This window comes from Octopus bimaculoides, chromosome 4 (assembly GCF_046866305.1).
Source record: "Octopus bimaculoides isolate indiv1 chromosome 4, ASM4686630v1, whole genome shotgun sequence".
Taxonomy (NCBI): domain Eukaryota; kingdom Metazoa; phylum Mollusca; class Cephalopoda; order Octopoda; family Octopodidae; genus Octopus; species Octopus bimaculoides.
This window is the reverse complement of record NC_142931.1, coordinates 106,171,988-106,194,205: the sequence shown is the minus strand read 5'-3', so window position 1 is coordinate 106,194,205 and position 22,218 is coordinate 106,171,988. Positions and strand designations below refer to the sequence as shown.

General features: G+C 35.6%; 1 protein-coding gene across 5 annotated transcripts in view; it reads left to right on the top strand.

Moving 5' to 3' along the window:
- Positions 1–22,218, top strand: part of LOC106883648 (uncharacterized) — a 654,180-nt gene that overhangs the window by 611,828 nt on the left and 20,134 nt on the right. For all 5 annotated transcript variants that reach the window (XM_014934744.3, XM_089351157.1, XM_089351155.1 and 2 more), the window contains one exon: positions 2,530–2,585. In XM_014934744.3, the coding sequence (XP_014790230.3) occupies positions 2,530–2,585 (56 nt within the window). The remainder of the gene's footprint in view (positions 1–2,529; positions 2,586–22,218) is intronic.

Sequence of the window (22,218 nt, the reverse complement as noted above, 5' to 3'; positions counted from 1 at the left end):
CTATAAAATCAGACAGTCAGTCTTTGTAGAAGGTCAGTAGTAGTAGAGTCATTGTACAAGTTCTCAGTTGGAGCCAGTGTCAGTTACATGTTATATACGAGTTCAAGTTATATACGAGTTCAAGTTTCAAGTCATTGTCTTGTGGAGCTATCACTAATAGCTAGACAAATGAAAGATAATAATTGAATACCGTCACAACATAATAGTGGCAACAAGAATAGTACAATGCTGATAATAACATACAGGATCCACATTATAACAATTATTCAATGTCAACTTCCTTTGTTAAGACAGTATGATATGATTTGAAGATGATATTATTGCTATTTCTAGCAGAGGCTCCTTTGTTAGCTGTTAAAAGCTGTTGTGTGGCAGTAAAGTGTAACATAAATCCACTTACATTATTTAGTTTTGTTCATTTTATTTATATAGGCAACATTTGTATTTTTGTCTCCCTCTGTCTCTAAACAGTTAGTGTTGGTTAATTTAAATTTCTGTGACATAGTAGTTTGACAAAAGAAATGGATATAAGTGCCAGCCTTTAAAAAAGTACAGTTGTAGCCAAAAGTTTGGAACATTTTTTAAAAAATTAAAATTGTTATGCCCAAGTACAATTTGATTCAAATATATATTCAACATAGAGATATACTTACCTAATAACTGATCTAATGGTTCAAATCTAGAAGAAATATAGGCAAAATCAAAAATAAAACTCTAGACCAAATTGCTTACTTTTAATATAACTTTGGGCATTTAATATAAAAATTCTAATTTTCAGACCTATGTTCCAAACTTTTGGCCATGACTGTAAGTTCTGTGGTTGATTTGTTTGACTAAATCCTTCAAGGCAGTACCACAGCATGGGTCAAGCTCCATGACTAAAACAGATAAAAGATAAATATTAGCAGTCATTAGTGCATCAGACAGAATGCACCCTGGTATTTTTTCTGATTCTCTGTACTCTGAATTTAAATTCAACTGAAGTCAACTTTACTTTTCATTCATCTGGAGTTGATTAAAAAAAAAGTACTAGTCCAAGGCAGTGGATTGGCAGAAATGTGCCCTTTTCCCAATTCAATCTACTCTATATACCCTTTTTTCATTTCTGTTTACTATACCCTTTTCCCAAATCAGTCTACTATATATATATATATATATATATATATATATATATATATATATATATATAGGGTGCGGTAAATATATTGTCATCTAAATTACGCAAAAATGAAAATAACACTGACATCTCATTTTAACAGATATATTTACCAAAATTGCATAAAAATATCTTGAAATATTAAAGAGTAAATTTATTCAATAAAATCGCCATTGGCTTCAACCATGGCCTCCAGACAATTTCGCAAACTCCTGCAACTCTACTGGACAGTTTCCTTGTTTAAGTTGAATGCTACGATAACCCTTGCCTTTAGTTCAACTTTGGTGTTACAAGGAGTTTTGTTGGTCTCTCACTCAACTGCACCCTACACATAATAATCAAGGGGACTGAAGTATGGGGAGTTAGGTGTATGTATGTGTGTGTATGTGTATGTATGTGTGTACGCTTGTATGTACGTATTCTGCATATTCATGTGTTTGTGTGTTTTTATGTATGTGTGTGTATTTGCATATGTGTGTACCTCTGTCTCCTATGTGAATGTGTGTATGTATATGTATATGCACATGTATGTAGGCAAATGGATATGAAAGTAAACAGATAGACATACTTACAGATAGACATACTGACAGATAGGTACATAGGTAATATGCACAGACAAGCACACATACACATATATACGCAAATGAAGACTGAGACATATGACCATATGCACACACACTTCGCTTCAAACAAGGATACATATGGAGACACATATCCCTACATATGGAGATACACATCCATACATACAGACACAGTACACAGTCACAAAAACCCATACACACACACACACACACTCAAATATGCACACACAAGGAGACAGAGGTACACACACAAACACATGCAAACACACACACATGAAAACACTCAAGCATGAACGAACAAACACACAGACACATGAATATGCAGAATACGTACATACAAACATACACACATACAAACGTACACACATACAAACATATATACATATGGACACACATACATACATGCATATACACACTTACATGCATGCATGGTTGCATGCATACATACATACATACATACATACATACGTACATACATGGGTATGCGCACACACACTGACCCACACACATGCACACAAACAAACGAAAAGAACACAGTTTGAATAACGGACAGAGTCAACAACTATTGAAAAGGTTGCAAGACGTAACGAAAATTTTAGAAAAATAAATAAGTAAATGAGTGTGAATTTTACTGGTGAGTAAGAGAATGACTCTCCCCAGACACAACAGAATATGCTTCAACACACAAACTCACATAAAGAATCTTGCAAACCAAATCCCAAAACGAAATTCATAGTATAGTTTTATAACTATTTCATTTTATCTAATGCTTAAAATTCAAAAATTATTCAGGTAGTGATCTGAAGGAAGAGGAAGAAACTGTGGTTACTACAGATTCTTGGAAAGAGGTAAGTGTAATACCAAACATTAAATTCTTCATTCTTATTTACTATGGAAGATTTAGAAACAACAACCAAATATTTCTCATATAACATCCTACTATCTTAAATAAAAAAAATGTATTTAATAATGTCTTAGATAGACAACAATTGAAAAAACATAGGATAGTCATAGTTAGAATACCTTCAACTATAGATCAATTTGATGAAGGCTAACCTGGAGCTAAACCATCCTCATTCCCTTCTGTTCATCATTGTCCTCAAATCCATAACAGGAATTTAAGACTAGCTGCCCTTGAGAACTACTATATGCTGGTGACTTCATTCTGATAACAGAATCAATAGTAGAATTAGAAAAGAAATTCCTAGTGTGGAAGCAAAATCTGGAATCAAAAGGCCTTAAAGTTAACTTAACAAAGTCCTAAGTTCTAGTAAGCAGGAAAAGACAGACCCCGCTCCCATCAGGTAAATGGTCTTGTTTGATATGTAGGAAAGGTGTAGGTAGGAATTCCATACAGTGTACTCAGTGCAAACTATGAATATGTATCATGGTATCATAGGAAGGTTAATGGAGAAAGTAATGTTTGTATGTGGAAGGTGCTCAAGAGCAATGAACACTAATGACATACAGGAGATAGATTTTCTCAAATGCCCAGAAGGTTCCTAGAAGTAGCAGATAGTTTCTGTTACCTAGGTGATCTAATTAGCAGTAGAGGGGATGCTCTGAAAGTATAGTTGCCAGATGGCAATAAGAGGGAAAAGTTCAGAAAACTATTACCTCTGTTGGCAACAAAATTACTCTCTTTCAGAGTGGAAGGCACATTGCATGATGCTTGTGTACAAACATGATAGAAGGTAGTAAAATGTGGGCTGTGAATACAGAGGACATATGAAGGTTGGAAAGTACTGAGGCTAGCATACTTCAATGGATGTGCATTATCAGTGTGCATGTAAGCATAAATGTGTTAAATGAAAAATTAAGCATAATAGGAATCAGATGTAGTGTGCAAGAGAGAAGGCTGCACTGGTATGATTATGTAATGCTCATAGATGAGACAGCTGCATAAAGAAGTGCTACTCACTAAATATGGATGGAGCCTGTGGAAGACCCAAGAAGACATGGCAGGAAGTAGTAAAGAATAGCCTCTGGATGTTAAGCCTCATAAAGGAGATGACAAAAGACCATGATGGTTGACAATTTGCTGTACTTGAGAAGACCCATCCATCTGAACAAAAAATTAAGACCTAAAAGCATATCACTTATATATGTCTCTGCACCCATTGTCCTTCTTCCTTGGAACCACCTCTTTATCATGCATTCTTAGTATCATCCCATACCATCTTATTTTTTTCATCTATGACTTGAGGGTACACCTTGACACATTTTCACTATCATTTTTCTTTTCCGAGTGAGTAACCTTATATTTCTCTACAGCAAGACACCTGTTCTTGTCTCTCTATCATACTTTAATCTCTCATCACCTGGCATAAAGCCAACTCCCCCAATACTACTCCCTTCACAGTTGAAGGGGTTGGTCTTGCCTTGCAAGTTATTTCATGACTTTACTAGTGCAGGTGCCATATAAAAAGCACTCACTACATTATCTAAGTGGTTGGTATAAGGAAGGGCATTCAGCTATAGAAACCATGCCAAAGCAGGAATTGGAGTTTGGTGCAGTCCTCTGATTCACCAGCTCCTTTCACACCATCCAACCCATACCAGCAAGAAAATGGATGTTAAATGATGATGATGGACGAATTTTATGAGGCAGATTTTCATAGGCTGGATACCCTTCCTGTCATCAACCTTCACCTATTTCCAAGTAAGGTAATATTTCCCCACAACCAAACATGTTTACATGAAAGTTCAAAAACAAAGGACACCATATTGGTGTTGTTTGCATGCTGGTGACTCTTGTTTGTAACTATCATGCAATGTCAAGTCAAGGAGACAATAACACACACACTTGCATGTATATATACACATACACACATATATACATATGGGTAGCTTTCATCTTTTTCTATCAAAAATGAGTTTTCCAGTCCAGCGTTTACATGCTATTATTCCTAGCTTTATGTGGGCACTTTGAGATATTCCAAAATAAATTAGTTCACATTTTCTTGAAAGTTTATAAAATTCCTATGATGTCAACAAAATACAATTCTTCCTGATAAGAATAAGGTTTCTAAAATGGATAAAGAAATTTGCAGGATTGCTTTGGTACAATGGTAGAACAGCTGTCATGTCTACAAGTAATGTGGGTTATCACACAGGAAGATTTTGTCTTTTTCTATCCTAAAGGGTTTTTAAACCCAGTATTTACATACCATTATTTATAGCTTTATGTGTATGATTTGAAATATATGTATGTGTATATATATGATTGGTTACATATACAATCACCTTGTTTTAGTTTCTGTCTACCAGATCCACTCCCAAGGCTTTGGTTTGTCCAAGAAGACACCTTCCCAAGGTTCCACGCAGTGGGACTGAACCCAGAAGCATGTAGTTTGGAAGCAAACTTCTTTACCACACAACCATACCTGCATGCTTAAGAAGTTCATTTCAATTTCCCATTTACTTTTAAGGTAACACTTGTATGTCAGTAATATCAACACTATCAATAAAACTTCAGTAACATCTTTGTATGATGGTGATGCTTGTTTACAACCATCACATGACAAGGTTACACACACACACACACACATACATTGTATATATATATATATATATATATATATATATATATATGTATATATATATATATATATATATATATGAGGACATGCTTCTTTCAATTTCCATCTTCCAAATCCACTCATAAGGCTTTGGTCATCCTAGGGCTATAGTAAAAGACACTTGCCCATGCTACTGCATAGTGCATGTGAACCTGAATGCACATAGTTGGGAAGCAAGCTTCTTAACCACATAACTAGACTATGCTTGTATCTATCAACAACACATCGGTGAGGCTTCAGATTCCTTGATGGTTTCCTTTGATAGTCAGTAATAATTACTGCTAGATTTTTGTCTTATTTCTTCAACCAAAAAAGAAATTTTAATTAAGGATTTGTTGCCATACAAAATTCAGTGCATCAACCCATAACTTATTGATCCAAATTCATGCCATTGGTTCATTTCAGCTATTTCCCATAACTCATTTTAATTTTTATTTATGCAAATTAGAATAGGGAAAAAAAATTGAGGGAGCTATTACCTCTGCTGATGTTGACAGAAATATATCCAGAGATGGTCCCTACCTCTTGCCTCCAAACAAAGCTAAAACTTTTCCCTAAGTATGTAAATTAACTTTGAGAGATTAGTTCTAAATTTCTTGAAATTTTCTCCCCTTCATTTTGATAACCTCTAACAACTGCCATTAAGTCTATATTGACTTACTCCTAGGGATAAATTATTTCTCCATATCTTTGATAACATCCAAAAACTACCATTAGGTTTATATTTATTTACTCCAAGAGGTAACTTATCTCTCCTTATCTCTGATAGCCTCTAACAACTGCCACTGGGTCTATATTTACTTACTCTAAGTATAGACTTTAATAAATTATGAAATATATTTTTTATGTACACCATTCAGTGCCTCACTATTTATTGAGATTCATTCCACTGGCCCATCTGAGTTATCTCCATTTGCTCTTCTCTCTTTTTTTTTTTCTTTAATCTCTACGAGTGATTAGTTTCATGAGCATTTGATGACATTTTCACCTGTTTTGGTATTGAACAGCCATCAGAATTGCATTTTACATCTATCTTGGCTCTAAAATACTCAAAGAAAATTTCAGCTGTTCCAAAGGAAATTTCATAATTTCTCATCACTTCTCGATAAACTCATATTTGTTTCAAGATCTTTTCATAGACATTTGTTTAATTAGTCTAATCAATCAGAAATAGTTTCCATGAAATTATTCTTCTCATTTGATTTATGGGGAAATGTCCTATGATAGTAATTAAACGTATTTATTGGAACTAAGATTTTAAGTTTCTTTTTACTTCTTCATTCTTTAGTCATGACAATGTAACTTTCACAAATAACTTATTTTTGTTTTTCAGTTATTACATAATCTTTCATTAAACTCATGTGTGATTAGTTTTTTTTTTTTTTGTTATTTTAAAATTTAATCACTACAATTATATACCACATTTCTGTTAATACTTTGTTTTACCTTCAAGTCATCACCATTACCATCATCATCATCTTTTAACATCTATCTTCCATACTAGCATGAGTTAAATGATAGGACTGTGTCATGTTCCATTGTCTGCTTTGTCATGGTTTCTACAACTGAATGTGCTGCCAAGTGTCAATCACTTTACAGAGTGCACTGGGTGCTCTTTTTTTTTTTTCTCTCATAACACCAGCACTAGTGAGGTCACTGTACAGCTTTACAGGACTTTCATTGAATGGTGCTACTGTAGAGAAGAAGGCAGTTTTACACTAGGCAAGGAGGAATCAAGAGTAAAAGAGAAGAGACCAGAACAGGACAGGTTTCTTAATATAGAGGAGATATATGGCTCCTAGCATTATAAAAAAGAGGGTACAAGTAAAAAAGGTGGGACTGGAAAGAGAGGCAGAGACAAGTATTAGGAAATATTCAAACAAAAAAAGCATAAATGTTATACAAACACACAAAAACGTTATATAGATCACACAATAATTTTATGTCACTAAATCCCAACTTGGCAGTGATGTTACACTCTCAAACAAAAGAGATAAGCTGTCAAACTATTACAGAGATATGGCTTAAAATTCACACAAGGCTACTGTCACAACATCTATAAAAAATGGCAAATGTATTACATTATGAGTGAAAAAAAAAACAGCTTATAAACTCTCGTTTTTCTCTCTTTTCTCTCTTTCTCTCTTTCTTTTCTCTCTTTTCTCTCTTTCATTTCATCAGCTGTAGCTATGAAATTATCATAAAATTAATTGGATTATAAAACAGTGTACTTCAAAGTTATCATTTGATCTTTTTCTTTTTAAAATAGAAATGTTAGAATTTTCTAGAAATTTATAATTTTCAGAAAATATTAAGCTTTCTAATATTTTGCTCTTTTTTTTTTTTTCTCTGATAATTAATAGTAGAAAGAAAGAATGTGGTTTTAAAAACAATTGTGCCAACAAAATCCATATTCTTTATGTTATCCTAGATAAATTGATATAAAGCAGAAAGATAAAAAGATATTGCTTTGTTTGAAGTTTAGCATAGTTTTGAATATAACTAGTAAAATTGATAGCTGCAATCCTTCAATTAATCACCATTTTTTCCATTCTGATATCATAGAATTTGGCCTCAAAAATATCTTCCCTTCACCTATCGCATCCTTTATTATTATCATTAACTCTATAACATAAACTGTATCTTATTCTGTTCTCATCTTATTTTTACAACTGACTCAGCAGGCCTATTATTCTACAAGTCACCCAGTCATGACCAGCTTGTCTTTTTCTTTCAGACATTATCATACTACATTATTCAATGTAGTGCTAGATATGTTGATTTTTTTTAAATAGTAGAGTATTATTTAAAGTTGTTTGCTGGATATTTCTATCAAGTCAAGCCATTATATAGACACTCCCTTCTTGGTTTAACCATCAAGTCTTCTGACTTATAAATAAACATGTGATGGCTCCAATTCCAAAATATTTCCTGTAGTTGTAAAAATACAAAAGTGGAAGGATATTGAACAACTTTCCCATGATTCTTGAGTTAAAACGTGTTGCTACTATCTTTCTTTTGTTTCTAGATTCAAGACTTTATTTTACATTGCCTCTTTCCATCAAGTTTCCTGGAAAAGATACCAAATCATCTCAGAATATTAACTATAATAGATTGGAAACCTATCAGTGGGTGTTTATTATTTCTTTGCTTTATACTATGAAACTAGAGCTAGCAGCTGCTCTCAGGGACCTTTGGGTATAGGAATCATTTATTTTAAATATTTTACTGTCTATAAAATATGATATTCCTCCCTATCACTTCTGTGGTATATTATGAAGTGGGAATTTACTATTGCAATATTTTATTATAGCCATATACTGCAGTAACAGTATTTTATCATAGTCATATATTACAGTAAAGTATTTCGTTATAGCCATATATTGCAGTGTAGTGGCATGTGATTTAGTGGTTAGGGTGTGGTACTCATGATTGTGAGATTTTAGTTTTGACTCCTAGTCAAGGCAATTTATTGTGTTCTTGAGCAAAACACTTCATTTCATGTTGCTCCAATTCACTCTGCTGACAAAAATGAGTAATTCTTGAATGAACCAGCATCCCATCCTGGGGGTGGAATATGTATTCCAGCCTTATGAACCTAGGGCTCAAAAAGGACCTTTGATTCTTTATATATATATATATATATATATATATATATATATATATTGCAGTAATAACATTTTGTTATAACCATATATTGCAGTAACAGTATTGTTTCATAGTCATGGTCATATATTACAGTTTAGTACTTTTTTGGTCCTTTTTTATTTCAACTCCTTCATTAAAATTTCAATTCTTGTATATTTTTAGAAAAGTTTTATTTTTATCTTTCAGTCAGAAGGGAAGGCAGCTCCCATGGCTCTACGCAGGATCTCCTAGATGTAGATTAAATAAATAACTGAATATAATGAGAAATAATAATTTCTTTTATGCAATGAGAAATAATACTAATCAAAAATATGGTGCTAATAAAAACTCAAAAGATTGGGTTATCCAATCCAATGAGTTCTTGCAACATAATCTTATATTTCTTTCAATAATTCCTCAATAAATGCTTCTAAAATCTAAATATTCTCATAAACAGTAGAGTGTGGATGTTTCAAGCATTTTTTCATTGAGTGTGGCAAAAAACCCTCACATTTTACAGTCCGACAAATGTTTCAGCATCAAACACTCAGTATGCATTGATTTCAAAACATGATGGCAACTGAAAAAAAAAGCAATAAAACATTAGCTACATGAAGATAGCATTATTATCTTTCTAACTTTATTAACTGGCACATCAATAGTCATGTAAAATAGGGGAGATTTTTCAGTTGTACCCTATATGTCATAGAGAAGAAAGATGACCTTTTTTTCTCAAAGTTTCCAAAACTGGTGAGGAGAAGGGAAGGAAGAAATCACAATTTATAAGTTCCTGTTGTAGGAAGCAGCACATCAGGGTATTGTGTTATCTTCTGACAGGAAACTTTGTCTAAAAGCTTGCTATCAGTCAAAAGTGACAAGTTTTTATTCTTATACAAAATGCAACAAAAAAATAGACCTCCCAGATTACCATTCTTGATAAACGTTTTAATAGCAAGCATGTGCACCTGTCTAAACTTGATGGTAACTGAAGAAAAATGATAAAACATTAGCTGCGTGAAAACACTATTACCATATGCCTAACTTTACTACTATTACACCAATGGCCACAAAATGACAGGTCTTTGTATTACACTCTGTATAACTGTGCCCTGTCTGCCCCATTACAATTAATTACCTGCAATCATGTCTGCCTCACTTTAAATATGCTTTGACACAGTGGTACTGCTGCATGCAGGAGCAACTCTATAAAATTGGCAAAGTGTGGAATTAACTCATTGTTCAATTTTTTCAGGGTTAAATTAGTACCTTAAAAGAGGTTTGTCTTTTACTGATCCTTGAATAGAAATGAACAAACTTCTTATCACCACCCACAAACCACAGATGTTTGAGTGACAGTCAATAAAAACTGGAAATAGTTCTTAAATAATTCTAAATTGTCATTCATAATGTTCTTCTAGTATGTATGTGTGTGTACAATTGTGCATGCACACATACATATACATAAACATACATATATACATAAACATACATATATACATGCATGCAAACATGCATACATACATACATACATATGTACATACATTCAAACAGACAGACTTTCATACACACACATGCATATTCTCACATGCATTTACATACATACACACATGTGCATGTTAGTTCATAAGTAATTGATGAAAAATATTCAGGTGTTTTAATACTAAAGTATCATATCACCACAACACTACCATGATATCACCATGATTCAACCATGATACCACTATGGTATCGTCATGACACTATCACATGTTTATCAAATGAAGGAAGTTTTTTCATAAACATATATTTCTTTAATTGTTTTATTGTTACATTTGATTAAATGTCACTTTGAAGTCTTGTCAATTCCTCTGTTTGTACCATTTGCCTAAATGTCACTTATAATAATAATAAAATGAGATGATATTTGTTTTTTCATCATTTCATCACATTGAATCGAGAAAAATATCAAAAATTATCTTATCCAACTAATATTCTTTAAAATGCAGTAATATTGTACTGTTTGTAATATCAATGTATCCCAGTGTAGTTGTTGTTATAGAGTTATATACTAATTCATTCAATGTATGTGACACTCAAGATAGCCATTCTTTCCCTGATGAAGGTCTTAGAAGACTAGAAATTAGTCATACAATTTCACTTTTTCTACTACAAAGAGATCAAATTAATGATTTGATCTGTGGTTTAATCTCTTTCAATAGCATGGCTAAACCTGCAGAAGTTATAACATCAGTATCATCATCATTTCATCATTTAACATCTTTGTTTTATGCTGTCAAGAGTTGTATGGTTTGACGTGATCCAACAGGTCCAAGGACTGCGTCGTGCTCCACTGTCTACTCTGACATAATTTTTATGGCTGGATGAGTAAAAGGCAGACTGTATGACGCATGCGTACGAACAACCATGCTACATGGCAGTGAAACATGGGCTGTAACTGCTGAGGACATACGTAAGCTCGCAAGGAATGAAGCCAGTATGCTCCGTTGGATGTGTAATGTCAATGCGAATACCCGTCAGAGTGTAAGTATCTTGAGAGAAAAGCTGAACATTAGAAGCATCAGTTGTGGCGTGCAAGAGAGACGATTGTGCTGGTATGGACATGTGGTGAGAATGGATGAGGATAGCTGCGTGAAAAAGTGCCACACCCTAACAGTTGAGGGAACCCGTGGAAGAGGTAGGCCCAGGAAGACCTGGGCTGAGGTGGTGAGGCAAGACCTTCGTACATTGGGCCTCACCGAGGCGATGACTACTGACCGAGACCTTTGGAAATGTGCTGTGCGTGAGAAGACCCAGCAAGCCAAGTAAGATCGTTGCCAGTGCCCCTGGACTGGTTCTTGTGTGGGTGGCACATAAGATGCACCATTTTGAGCGTGGCCGTTGCCAGTACCGCCTGACTGGCTCCTGTAGGATTTTCGAGCGAGATCGTTGCCAGTGCCCCTGGACTGGCTTGTGCGGGTGGCACATAAAAGACACCATTTCGAGCGTGGCCGTTTTCGTGCGGGTGACACGTAAAAGCACCCACTACACTCTCTGAGTGGTTGGCGTTAGGAAGGGCATCCAGCTGTAGAAACTCTGCCAAATCAGACTGGAGCCTGGTGTTGCCATCCGGTTTCACCAGTCCTCAGTGAAATCGTCCAACCCATGCTAGCATGGAAAGCGGACGTTAAACGATGATGATGATGATGATGATGATGATGATGATGATGATGATGATGATGATGATGATGCCCTTCCTAATGCCAATCATTTTACATTGAGTACTGGGTGCTTTTTTTCATGCTACTAGTAGTATTTAGGTTGCCATGCAGCTTACAAGACTAACAAGCCTGAGAGGGGTAACCTTATGTTAGGAGATAAAGGGTTAAAGTATGAGAGAAAAGGCCAGAGCAGAAAATGTTTCTTACTGTAGAGGGCCTGCATAGCTACCTGTATTTTAGAAGAGGGGATGTAGATGAGTTGGGTAGAGAAGAGGAGAGATAAAAATAGCAGTGATACAGCATCTGTGTGAACTCTCAAGGTATCATTCATTTCCAGTTAGAGTTTTATTACTTCTTTACTTTAGCTACCCTGTCCTTTCCAGATCTTCAATCTCTCTCCACTATTCAGAACCATCTTCTTTTATCAGATTCCATCCACCACTATTGCTAACAGTAACCCTGTAACTTCACAAGTCTGAGAATATGGCTTTCTTATTACAGCTCAACTTACTTCTTTTCGTTACCTTGGTAATGGTATCTGCCATATGAATAACTTTTCTTATGGGACTATTTCTGTGCCTTGTCTTGTAATAATACTCTGAATATAGAAACACCATATTCCAACTAACTTCTAGCCCAGGTCTGTCATCTTCAGATTTTAGAGTTCATATTTGTAATCTTCAGGTTCTAGAGTCAATATTTGTAAGATGTACACCATGCTTGTTAAGATACTGACAACACAACCTGAAAATATCCAAAAAAAAATGAAGCATGAAAATAAATAGCACAAATTGCAAGATCCTGTTGCCTAACATTGAAATTATTCACTGATCACACCTAGCATGGAAATAATCACATCCAGCATGGAAATTATTGTACCTAGCATGGAAATGATCACACCTAGCATGGAAATAATCACACCAAGAATAAAAATTATTACACTTAGCATGGAAATAACATGCTTAGCATGCCTAGCATGGAAGTAATCACACCTAACATGGAAATGGTCACATCTAGCATGGAAATAATCTCAATTAAGGATTTCAAGAGAGAACATAACACTGAGTTTGTGTTTCTTGACAATGTAGTCCCAGTTGGAATGGAATATGTAAAAAGGCAACTCTCACTAGAATCAACAATATTTCAAATATCAAGAAACATGATCTGGATCAACTTTGAGCAGCAACTCAAAGTTAGGCTGTAAAATTTTGTAATGTGTGTATGTGTGCATGGTGTGTGTGTGTGTGTGCGTGCGCATGTGTCTATCTGTCTGTCTGTGTGTGTGTGTGTGTGTGTGAAGACACATGGCCTAGCAGTTAGAGTGTAGCACTTACAATCATTATGTTGTGTGTTTGATTCTAGGGCCTGGTGATAATTGTCTTCTTGAGCACAACACTTCATTTCACATTGCTCCAATCAACTCTGCTAAAAATGAGTACCTGCTACAGCTGAGAGTTAATGCTGTGATGGACCAGCATTACCTCCAGGGGATGTACTCTCAGTTGCTCAACTACCTTGGAAATGCAGACAATTTCAGGCCTCAGGAGCCAGTAGGCTCAAGGTAGATGTTATATATATAAGTGTGTATATGTGCATATATAGGCTAAGGTGTGGTTGTGTGGTAAATAGCTTGCTTAACAACCACATGGTTCTAGGTTCAATCCCACTGCATGGCACCTTGGGCAAGTGTCTTCTACTATAGCCTTGGGCTGATCAAAGCCTTGTGAGTGGATTTGGTAGACAGAAACTGTAAGAAGCCCATCGTGTGTATATATGTAGATGGATGGATGGATAGATGGATATGTCTGTGTTTGTCCCCCCACCATCACTTGATAACCAATGTTGGTATGTTTATGTTCCCGTAACTTAGCAGTTCAGCAAAAGAGACTGATAGACTAAATACTAGGCTTACAAAGAATAAGTCCTGGGGTTGATTTGTTCAACTAAAGGCGGTGCAGTCAAATGACTGAAACAAGTAAATATATTCAACATATATCATATATATATTTAATGTATGTATATTATTTATATCTGTATACATACATACATACATACATACATACATACATTGATTGATTAGTTAGTTACAGGGTTCGTTAGAATCTAGTTGCATCAACGCGTAGGATACCAGGACCAGCTACGTACCATAACATTGAGTTCACAATGAGGTAAAACAACTATGAACATCATGTGTAGTATCAAGTTCAATATAAACCATACATCCAACTCAGGCTTGGTTCCAGGTGTGGCATACATATTTCTCCGTGTTTTTCTCCTTGTCTCCGTATTCTTTCTGTTGAAGAGCGTAGCTCGAAACGTCAAAGACTTTCCGTATTCCCGAGCGTCATACTAATATATACTTTTGTTATTTACACCACCTGTCCTCGTCTGTTGTTATTTTTTGTATATTCTCCCATATATATATATGGACTGGCTCATGTGCGGGCGACACATAAAATCTTTCGAGCGGGATCGTTGCCATTGCCCCTGGATTGGCTCATGTGAGGGCGACACATGAAATCTTTCTGAGCGGGATCATTGCCGGTGCCCCTGGGCTGGCTCTTGTGCGGGCGACACATGAGGTTTTTCGAGCGAGGTCGTTGCCAGTGCCCCTGGACTGGCTCTTGTGCTGGTGACACATGAAATTTCTTCGAGCAAGATCGTTGCCGGTGCCCCTGAACTGGCTCTTGTGTGGGGTTGTTGTAGGATTTTCGAGCGAGATCGTTGCTGGTGCCCCTGGACTGGCTCTTGTGCGGGTGACACATGAGGTTTCTCGAGCGAGATGAGCGTGGCCGTTGCCAGTACCGCCTGACTGGTCTTCGTGCGGGTGACACGTAAAAGCACCCACTACACTCTCTGAGTGGTTGGCGTTAGGAAGGGCATCCAGCTGTGGAAACACTGCCAAATCAGATTGGAGCCTGGTGTAGCCATCTGGTTTCACCAGTCCTCAGTCAAATTGTCCAACCCATGCTAGCATGGAAAGCGGACGTTAAACGACGACGACGATATACCTATATTTGTATGTATATTTGTATATATACCTATATTTGTATATATAATATAATATAGGATAAAATCTTTATAAGAATTTATCAAGTAGTCAGCATGAAAAAACCCCATAAGGAAAAAACCCATCGTTTTTTCCCATAAATATATATAATTTATATAAGGGCATTAACTATATAGTAATGCCTCACGCTTAGAGGGACTAAATAAGTCAAAAACTACCAAAAAATAAGCAACATATTTACCGAAAGCGAGGGAAATGCAACTTTCAAAAATTTAACCTCCTAAAAACATTTAACTTAACGGCAAACCACTGGTTTCTCAATTAATACAGCAAAACTGTGAAGTAAGCTGCATCTTTTGTTCATCAGTGCACGTATGGTCGAGACACATAAAAAATAAGCAAAAATCAACATCAACATACCACGATGTACCCAACACAGCACGATGGCTTCTGTTCATCATTATATATCCGTGAAAGAGGCTAGCCTTATCCAGTTGCATCTCGGTAACACGTGCTGTTACAGAATAATATTCAGCACTGAATATGTTCTAATTATTTATAATATAATATAGGATAAAATCTTTATAAGAATTTATCAAGTAGTCAGCGTGAAAAAACCCCATAAGGAAAAAACCCATCGTTTTTTCCCATAAATATATATATAATTTATATAAGGGCATTAACTATATAGTAATGCCTCACGCTTAGAGGGACTAAATAAGTCAAAAACTCTCGCTTTCGGTAAATATGTTGCTTATTTTTTGGTAGTTTTTGACTTATTTAGTCCCTCTAAGCTTGAGGCATTACTATATAGTTAATGCCCTTATATAAATTATATATTTGTATATATATATAGATGCCTTTCCGGCACTTGTGCCCGTGACATGTGTAAGGATTTTCGAGCAAGATCGTTGCCAGTGCCCCTGGACTGGCTCTTGTGCGGGTTGCACATAAAATACATCATTTTGAGCATGGCCGTTGCCAGTACCGCCTGACTGGCCTTCGTGCGGGTGACACGTAAAAGCACCCACTACACTCTCTGAGTGGTTGGCGTTAGGAAGGGCATCCAGCTGTAGAAACTCTGCCAAATCAGATTGGAGCCTGGTGTAGCTATCTGGTTTCACTAGTCCTCAGTCAAATCGTCCAACCCATGCTAGCATGGAAAGCGGACGTTAAACGACGATGATGATATATATATATATATATATATATATATATATATATATATATCACTCAATCAATCAATCCCCTTCTCACTTTACTCTCTTCCATCACCACAGCTCTTCTCCCCCTCCTGATACCACTTTTCTTTCTTGCTAGCCAGAACCATCTCACTTGTTAGTCATTCCTCATCCATTAAAATTGTTCTCTACACCTACATGTTACATTGGCCATACCATGTATGTATAAATATACTTATATATATATATTAATACACATATGCACACACACATTGTTTGTTATGGCTGGCCATTTACAGAGCAGTGAGAACAGGTGTAGTGTCATGTTTGGTACAGGATATCAACTTTTTTAGTTAATAATACATCTATCTTTCACAGCTGAAAATGCCTTGCTGTACTGGTAATGTCTTTATTAAGGGATTTATTTTCTGACATTTTTACATGAATGCATAATAAGCATCATTATTCTGCAAATTCAAGTATCTACAATTGCAATTTTTTATGGGGGTAGGGACAAATGTTTTACTGCTATATATGCTTCCAACTTCCAAACACTTTTCTGTGCAGTAAGAATGACATTTTGGAACAGTGTATGGTAACATTATTTGCCTAGAAGTTTTATATGAACTCAGTACCATTGTCTGAGCCTAAGACTCTTGGAAACAGTATTTCAGTCTTTTAACCACTCTTCCCACAATATTATTTCAGTTCTGTTCCATCAATAATTACATCACTTTCAGTTTGAAAATATCATGAAGTAAACAAAAGAAGCAGAGAACAATTATTCTTTTCTTTCTCATTCATTAATGATTTTCTTTCTATACATTAAGTATGTCCTTATTTAATTCTTTAAAATCTAACTCAATGATGTTTGGTTGGTTGTAAACTGTGCATTGAATTCACAGTGATGTATAGAATTACTTAACACAGAAGGTTTGTTTTTGTCTATTAAAACTGCTATTGCACTTATGACATTATTATTAAACCTATGATAATAATATTTTCTTTATTTACCATTGTAAGTAGTGAAATGACAAAAATGATAAGCTACTTACACTGAATGCATTGCTGTATTTAGTTTCATCTCTCTACAGAGTTAACTTTGTTTACCATATACTCAAGAAATGGTAGGAGAGGTGTCAATAAAATACATACCTATCATATGTCAGGGACATTTCAATCAACTATATACTTTCTTTAAAAATTTATGAAACTGTGCTGTTGTCATTATTAGTAATCACCTAAGGATGCTAAATTGGCAGAATCATTAGAGCATAGTGCAGTATTTCTTCTGACTTTTTACATTCTGAGTTCAAATCCCACCGAGGTCAACTTTGCCTTTCACCCTTTCAGGGTCAAATAAATAATGTACCAGTCAGGTACTGGAGTTTGATGTAATTGATTTGCCTCCTTACCTCAAAATTGCTGGCCTTGTGCCAAAATTAGATATAATTATTAGTAAATACATAAGGATGATAGATTAGTACAATCAGTAGAGCATCAGACAAAATTCCATGCAACATTTCTTTGATTGTTTACGATAGATTCTGTCATGGTCAACTTAACTTTTATCTCTCCAGAGTGATTTAAATAAAGTACCAATTGAGTATTGGGGTCAATGTAACTAACCCCCTTACTTCAAAAATTTCTGGTTTTATACCTAAATCATTAAGTTATTTGTGGTTACATCATATCACTGATTCCTATGATAGATGCATGGGTGACACACATTCTTTCATTCCCTCTTTGTTACAATTCATGCCAATGTAAGAATTCCTTGTTTAACAAATGGAGTGCTAAATTCTCAACCAATTAAGTCTGCATTCAGGATTTAATTATTCAGACCCATTTCACTTTTGTATATTAGAATGCATTTGCTAGTTAGATCCGAAGGAACCACAAACTAAAATAAAATACATTGCTAGTTTATCATTCTCTTTTACTCTCTTTTACTTGTTTCAGCAAATCGACCCCAGGACTTATTCTTTGTAAGCCTAGTACTTATTCTATTGGTCTCTTTTGCCGAACCGCTAAGTTACGGGGACATAAACACACCAGCATCGGTTGTCAAGCAATGTTGGGGGGACAAACACAGACACACAGACATATACACACACATACATACATATATATATATATATATATATATATATATATATATATATATATATATACAACGGGCTTCTTTCAGTTTCCGTCTACCAAATCCACTCACAAGGCTTTGGTCAGCCCGAGGCTATAGTAGAAGACATTTACCCAAGGTGCCACACAGTGGGACTGAACCCAGAACCATGTGGTTGGTAAGCAAGCTAATTACCACACACTCACTCCTTGTTTAATAAACGTATAATACAAGGATCAAGTAAATAGTTCATAGGCTGACCAAGATACTCTCACAGAATGTGACCAAATGAGGTTTATTTTTCAACATTGTCCCCTTGTGGTCCACACACTTTTTCCATCGGTGTTGAAGTTCTTGGATCTCATTGATGATGAAGCTTTCATCCTGTTGGTCAAAAAAGTCATCAACAGCAGATATGACATCATCACTGTGATGCTGCTTCCTAGCCAAGCATTTTTTTTCATGTTAGAGAACAAATGATAGTCAGATGGGGCCAAATCAGGAGAATAGGGAGAGTGATCAATAGTTCAAAGCCACAGTCATGCACAGCAGCCATTGAAACCAAGGATTTGTGTGCTGGAGCATTGTCCAGATGAAACAAGACCCCTTTTGTCAGTTTTTCTAGGCGTTTGGTCTTGATAGCCTTTCATAACTGCCTCAGCAAGTTGGCATAGTACTACCCATTGATGGTGCAGCCCTTTAGAAGATAGTCAATAAATGCATTGCCTTTTGAATCCCAAAAAACTGAGGTCATCACTTTCCCTGGAGATGAAACAACCCTGGCCTTCTTTGGAGAAGGTGAGGAGGGATGTTTCCAATGTATGGATTGTCTCTTTCTCCCTGGCTCAAAGTAATAAAGCCAATACTCATCCTGAGTTAGGAAACATTCAAGGAAACTAGTTGGGCCTGCCTCAAACAATGTCAGATTTTCCCATGATATGATCAGCCTGGTGTGCTTTTGACCAGGTATCAGAAGATGTGACACCTACTGAGCAGAAACTTTCATCATGTCAAGATCATTGTGCAAAATATTCTCAATTCTCTCATGGGATATGATAATATTGGTATTTGATTAATAGTCAGCTGCCTGTCATCCATCAACATGCAGTGAACTCAATCAATGCTTTACTCAGTGGTAGCAGTTGCAGGACATCCAGACCTTGGATCATCTTCAAGACTCGCCCTTCTCCTCCTAAATTCAGCTGCCACTTTTGCACTGTTGATCAAGCTGGAGTGTCATCCCCTAATGTAGCAACTATGTCAGCATGAATGTCAGTGGGGTGAAACCCTTTTTCTACAGGTATTTGATGACAGTGCAATGACAAATTTTGTCCATTTTCAAGAGAAGTCGCTAGTAGTTACTTTCATAGTCTTCTTTGAACTGTGAGATGTCAGTTTACCTAGAAAGAAACAATACAGTTATTGATAAGAAGAGTTGAAACTAACACATGCAATATTTCACAGCTCTAGCATCACTCCTTCATAATCAGCCTATGAGCTTTTCAGCCCACCCTCGTGATAAATCTAGTGAAGCATTATAAAAGTATTATTTATATAGTGACAAACATGTTTGTTTCATTCTCTTTCTAATAGTATAAAGAACTGATTAAAAATGTATATTTATGTATATATTATTAGAAGTGAGAAACAGCCCAGAAATGACCTAATGGTGGGAAATAAAAGAAAACAAAGAGAGTTAAGACTGATATGAAAATTATGACAAAAGTCAGCTGTAATACATAGTTATAACAGCTAATGGAATAATTTCTAAATTCTAGTGATTTAGAAATTAATATCATAAAAATTCTTCTTTTGATTCTTAGAAGCATAATGATTAAATAAAGTTTCCTATTTCTTTATACAGTTTTTGCATTTTTACTGAATTCTGCTAGGTCTTTTGAGCTGCAGGAGTTGGGTAGTAGAGGGCAGACAAGACAGTGTTCTGTAGTTGGACCAGTTTTGCAGCCCCATCTAACCAAAACAACTTTTGATCTTCCCATTCTCATTTTCAGATGGTCGAGTGTCTTCCACTGAATCTATGGTGCTTCTGAACCAGGAAGAAGGCCTTTAGTAGGTGGGAGATTCCTGTGTTGATTGGAAGCGGTGGGATGAATAAACCCTTTCGTTACTGTATTTATTCTGAGATGCTCTGTGTTTCTTTCAATTACTTTAAATATAACAAAGAATTTAGTAAAATAACTAAGTTATCATTCAGCTAGTGTTAGGCACATAAATTGTGACTAAGGTTTGGTGGAAGATCTTAATTCAAAACTTATGAATCCAAGACATTTGTACTCAGAGCCAGAGCTGGTTTCAGCTGCATTGGTAATGAAAGGGTTAAACTACATTTGTATTGAGATAGTGATGTATAAAAATTCTCAACCACATGGTTTCAGATTTAGTCCCACTGCACATACACACATGTGTGTATCCCTTTGTTTTGACATCATGTGATGGTTCTATGTGAGCCATCATGCAAGCAATGTTATTCATTTCCAGCCTTCTGTGTAAAACATGTCTGGTCATGAGCAAATATTGCTTTGCTTGGAAACACATGAGGGTAGGTAACATGAATGGTATCTTGTCACCACAGAAATGGATTCTATCTGACCCATGCAAGCATGGAAAAATGACATTAAAACGATGATGATGATGTATACAATAATTTCATTATCATATTTTATTATATATATGATGATGATGATGATGACGATAGCAACTGTGACAGTAGCAATGGCAGCAACTCATTGATGATGACAGCAACAATAATGACAAAAGTAAGGATTAATATATGTAAAAGAAAGCTAAAGATTTGAGGCAAGTGTTGAGCATGGATGCTGGAGGCATGCATACACTTAGAATAAACTACTCTTTACTTGTTTCAGTCATTTGACTGCGGCCATGCTGGAGCACCGCCTTTTAGTCGAGTAAATTGACCCCAGGACTTATTCTTTGTAAGCCTAGTACTTATTCTATCGGTCTCTTTTGCCGAACCACTAAGTTACGGGGACGTAAACACACCAGCATCAGTTGTCAAGCGATGTTGGGGGGACAAACACAGACACAAACATATACACACACATACATATATATATATACATATATACGACAGGCTTCTTTCAGTTTCTATCTACCAAATCCACTCACAAGGCTTTGGTCGGCCTGAGGCTATAGTAGAAGACACTTGCCTAAGGTGCCACGCAGTGGGACTGAACCCAGAAGCATGTGGTTGGTAAGCAAGCTACTTAACACACAGCCACTCCTGCGCCTATAGAATAAACTAGTATAATTAAAAGCTAAAATAAACTCAAATAATCACTATAAACTTATTTATGGGATGATCTGGTTTAAATATCTCAGGAAACAAGTAAACAACTTACTCTTTCTGTTGGCAAATATATTATTATAAAATTATTATAAAATTTTAAAGAATGGAAACAATAATAAGAGAACACTATGGTTTTGAGACTAGAATTATATGAATTCAATATTAGAGAGTAGATATCAGGAAAGTAAATCTTCCTGCAGCAGTGGCTCATGTTCATAGATGGCAGCAGTGATCAATTATATAAGTTTATGAGAACTAAAGTTGCCTGGTAATATTTTAACAGTGAAAATGAAGGGATTGGGTGTAGGGGAAAGCTATTGAGTAGAAGTGGAAACTGGGTTATTAGTCTGATATTACTATTGTTTAAATAGGTTGTTCTAGTTAAAGGACAACATAGGGTGTATTATGATTGGAAAGGTCAGTATAATTATAAGA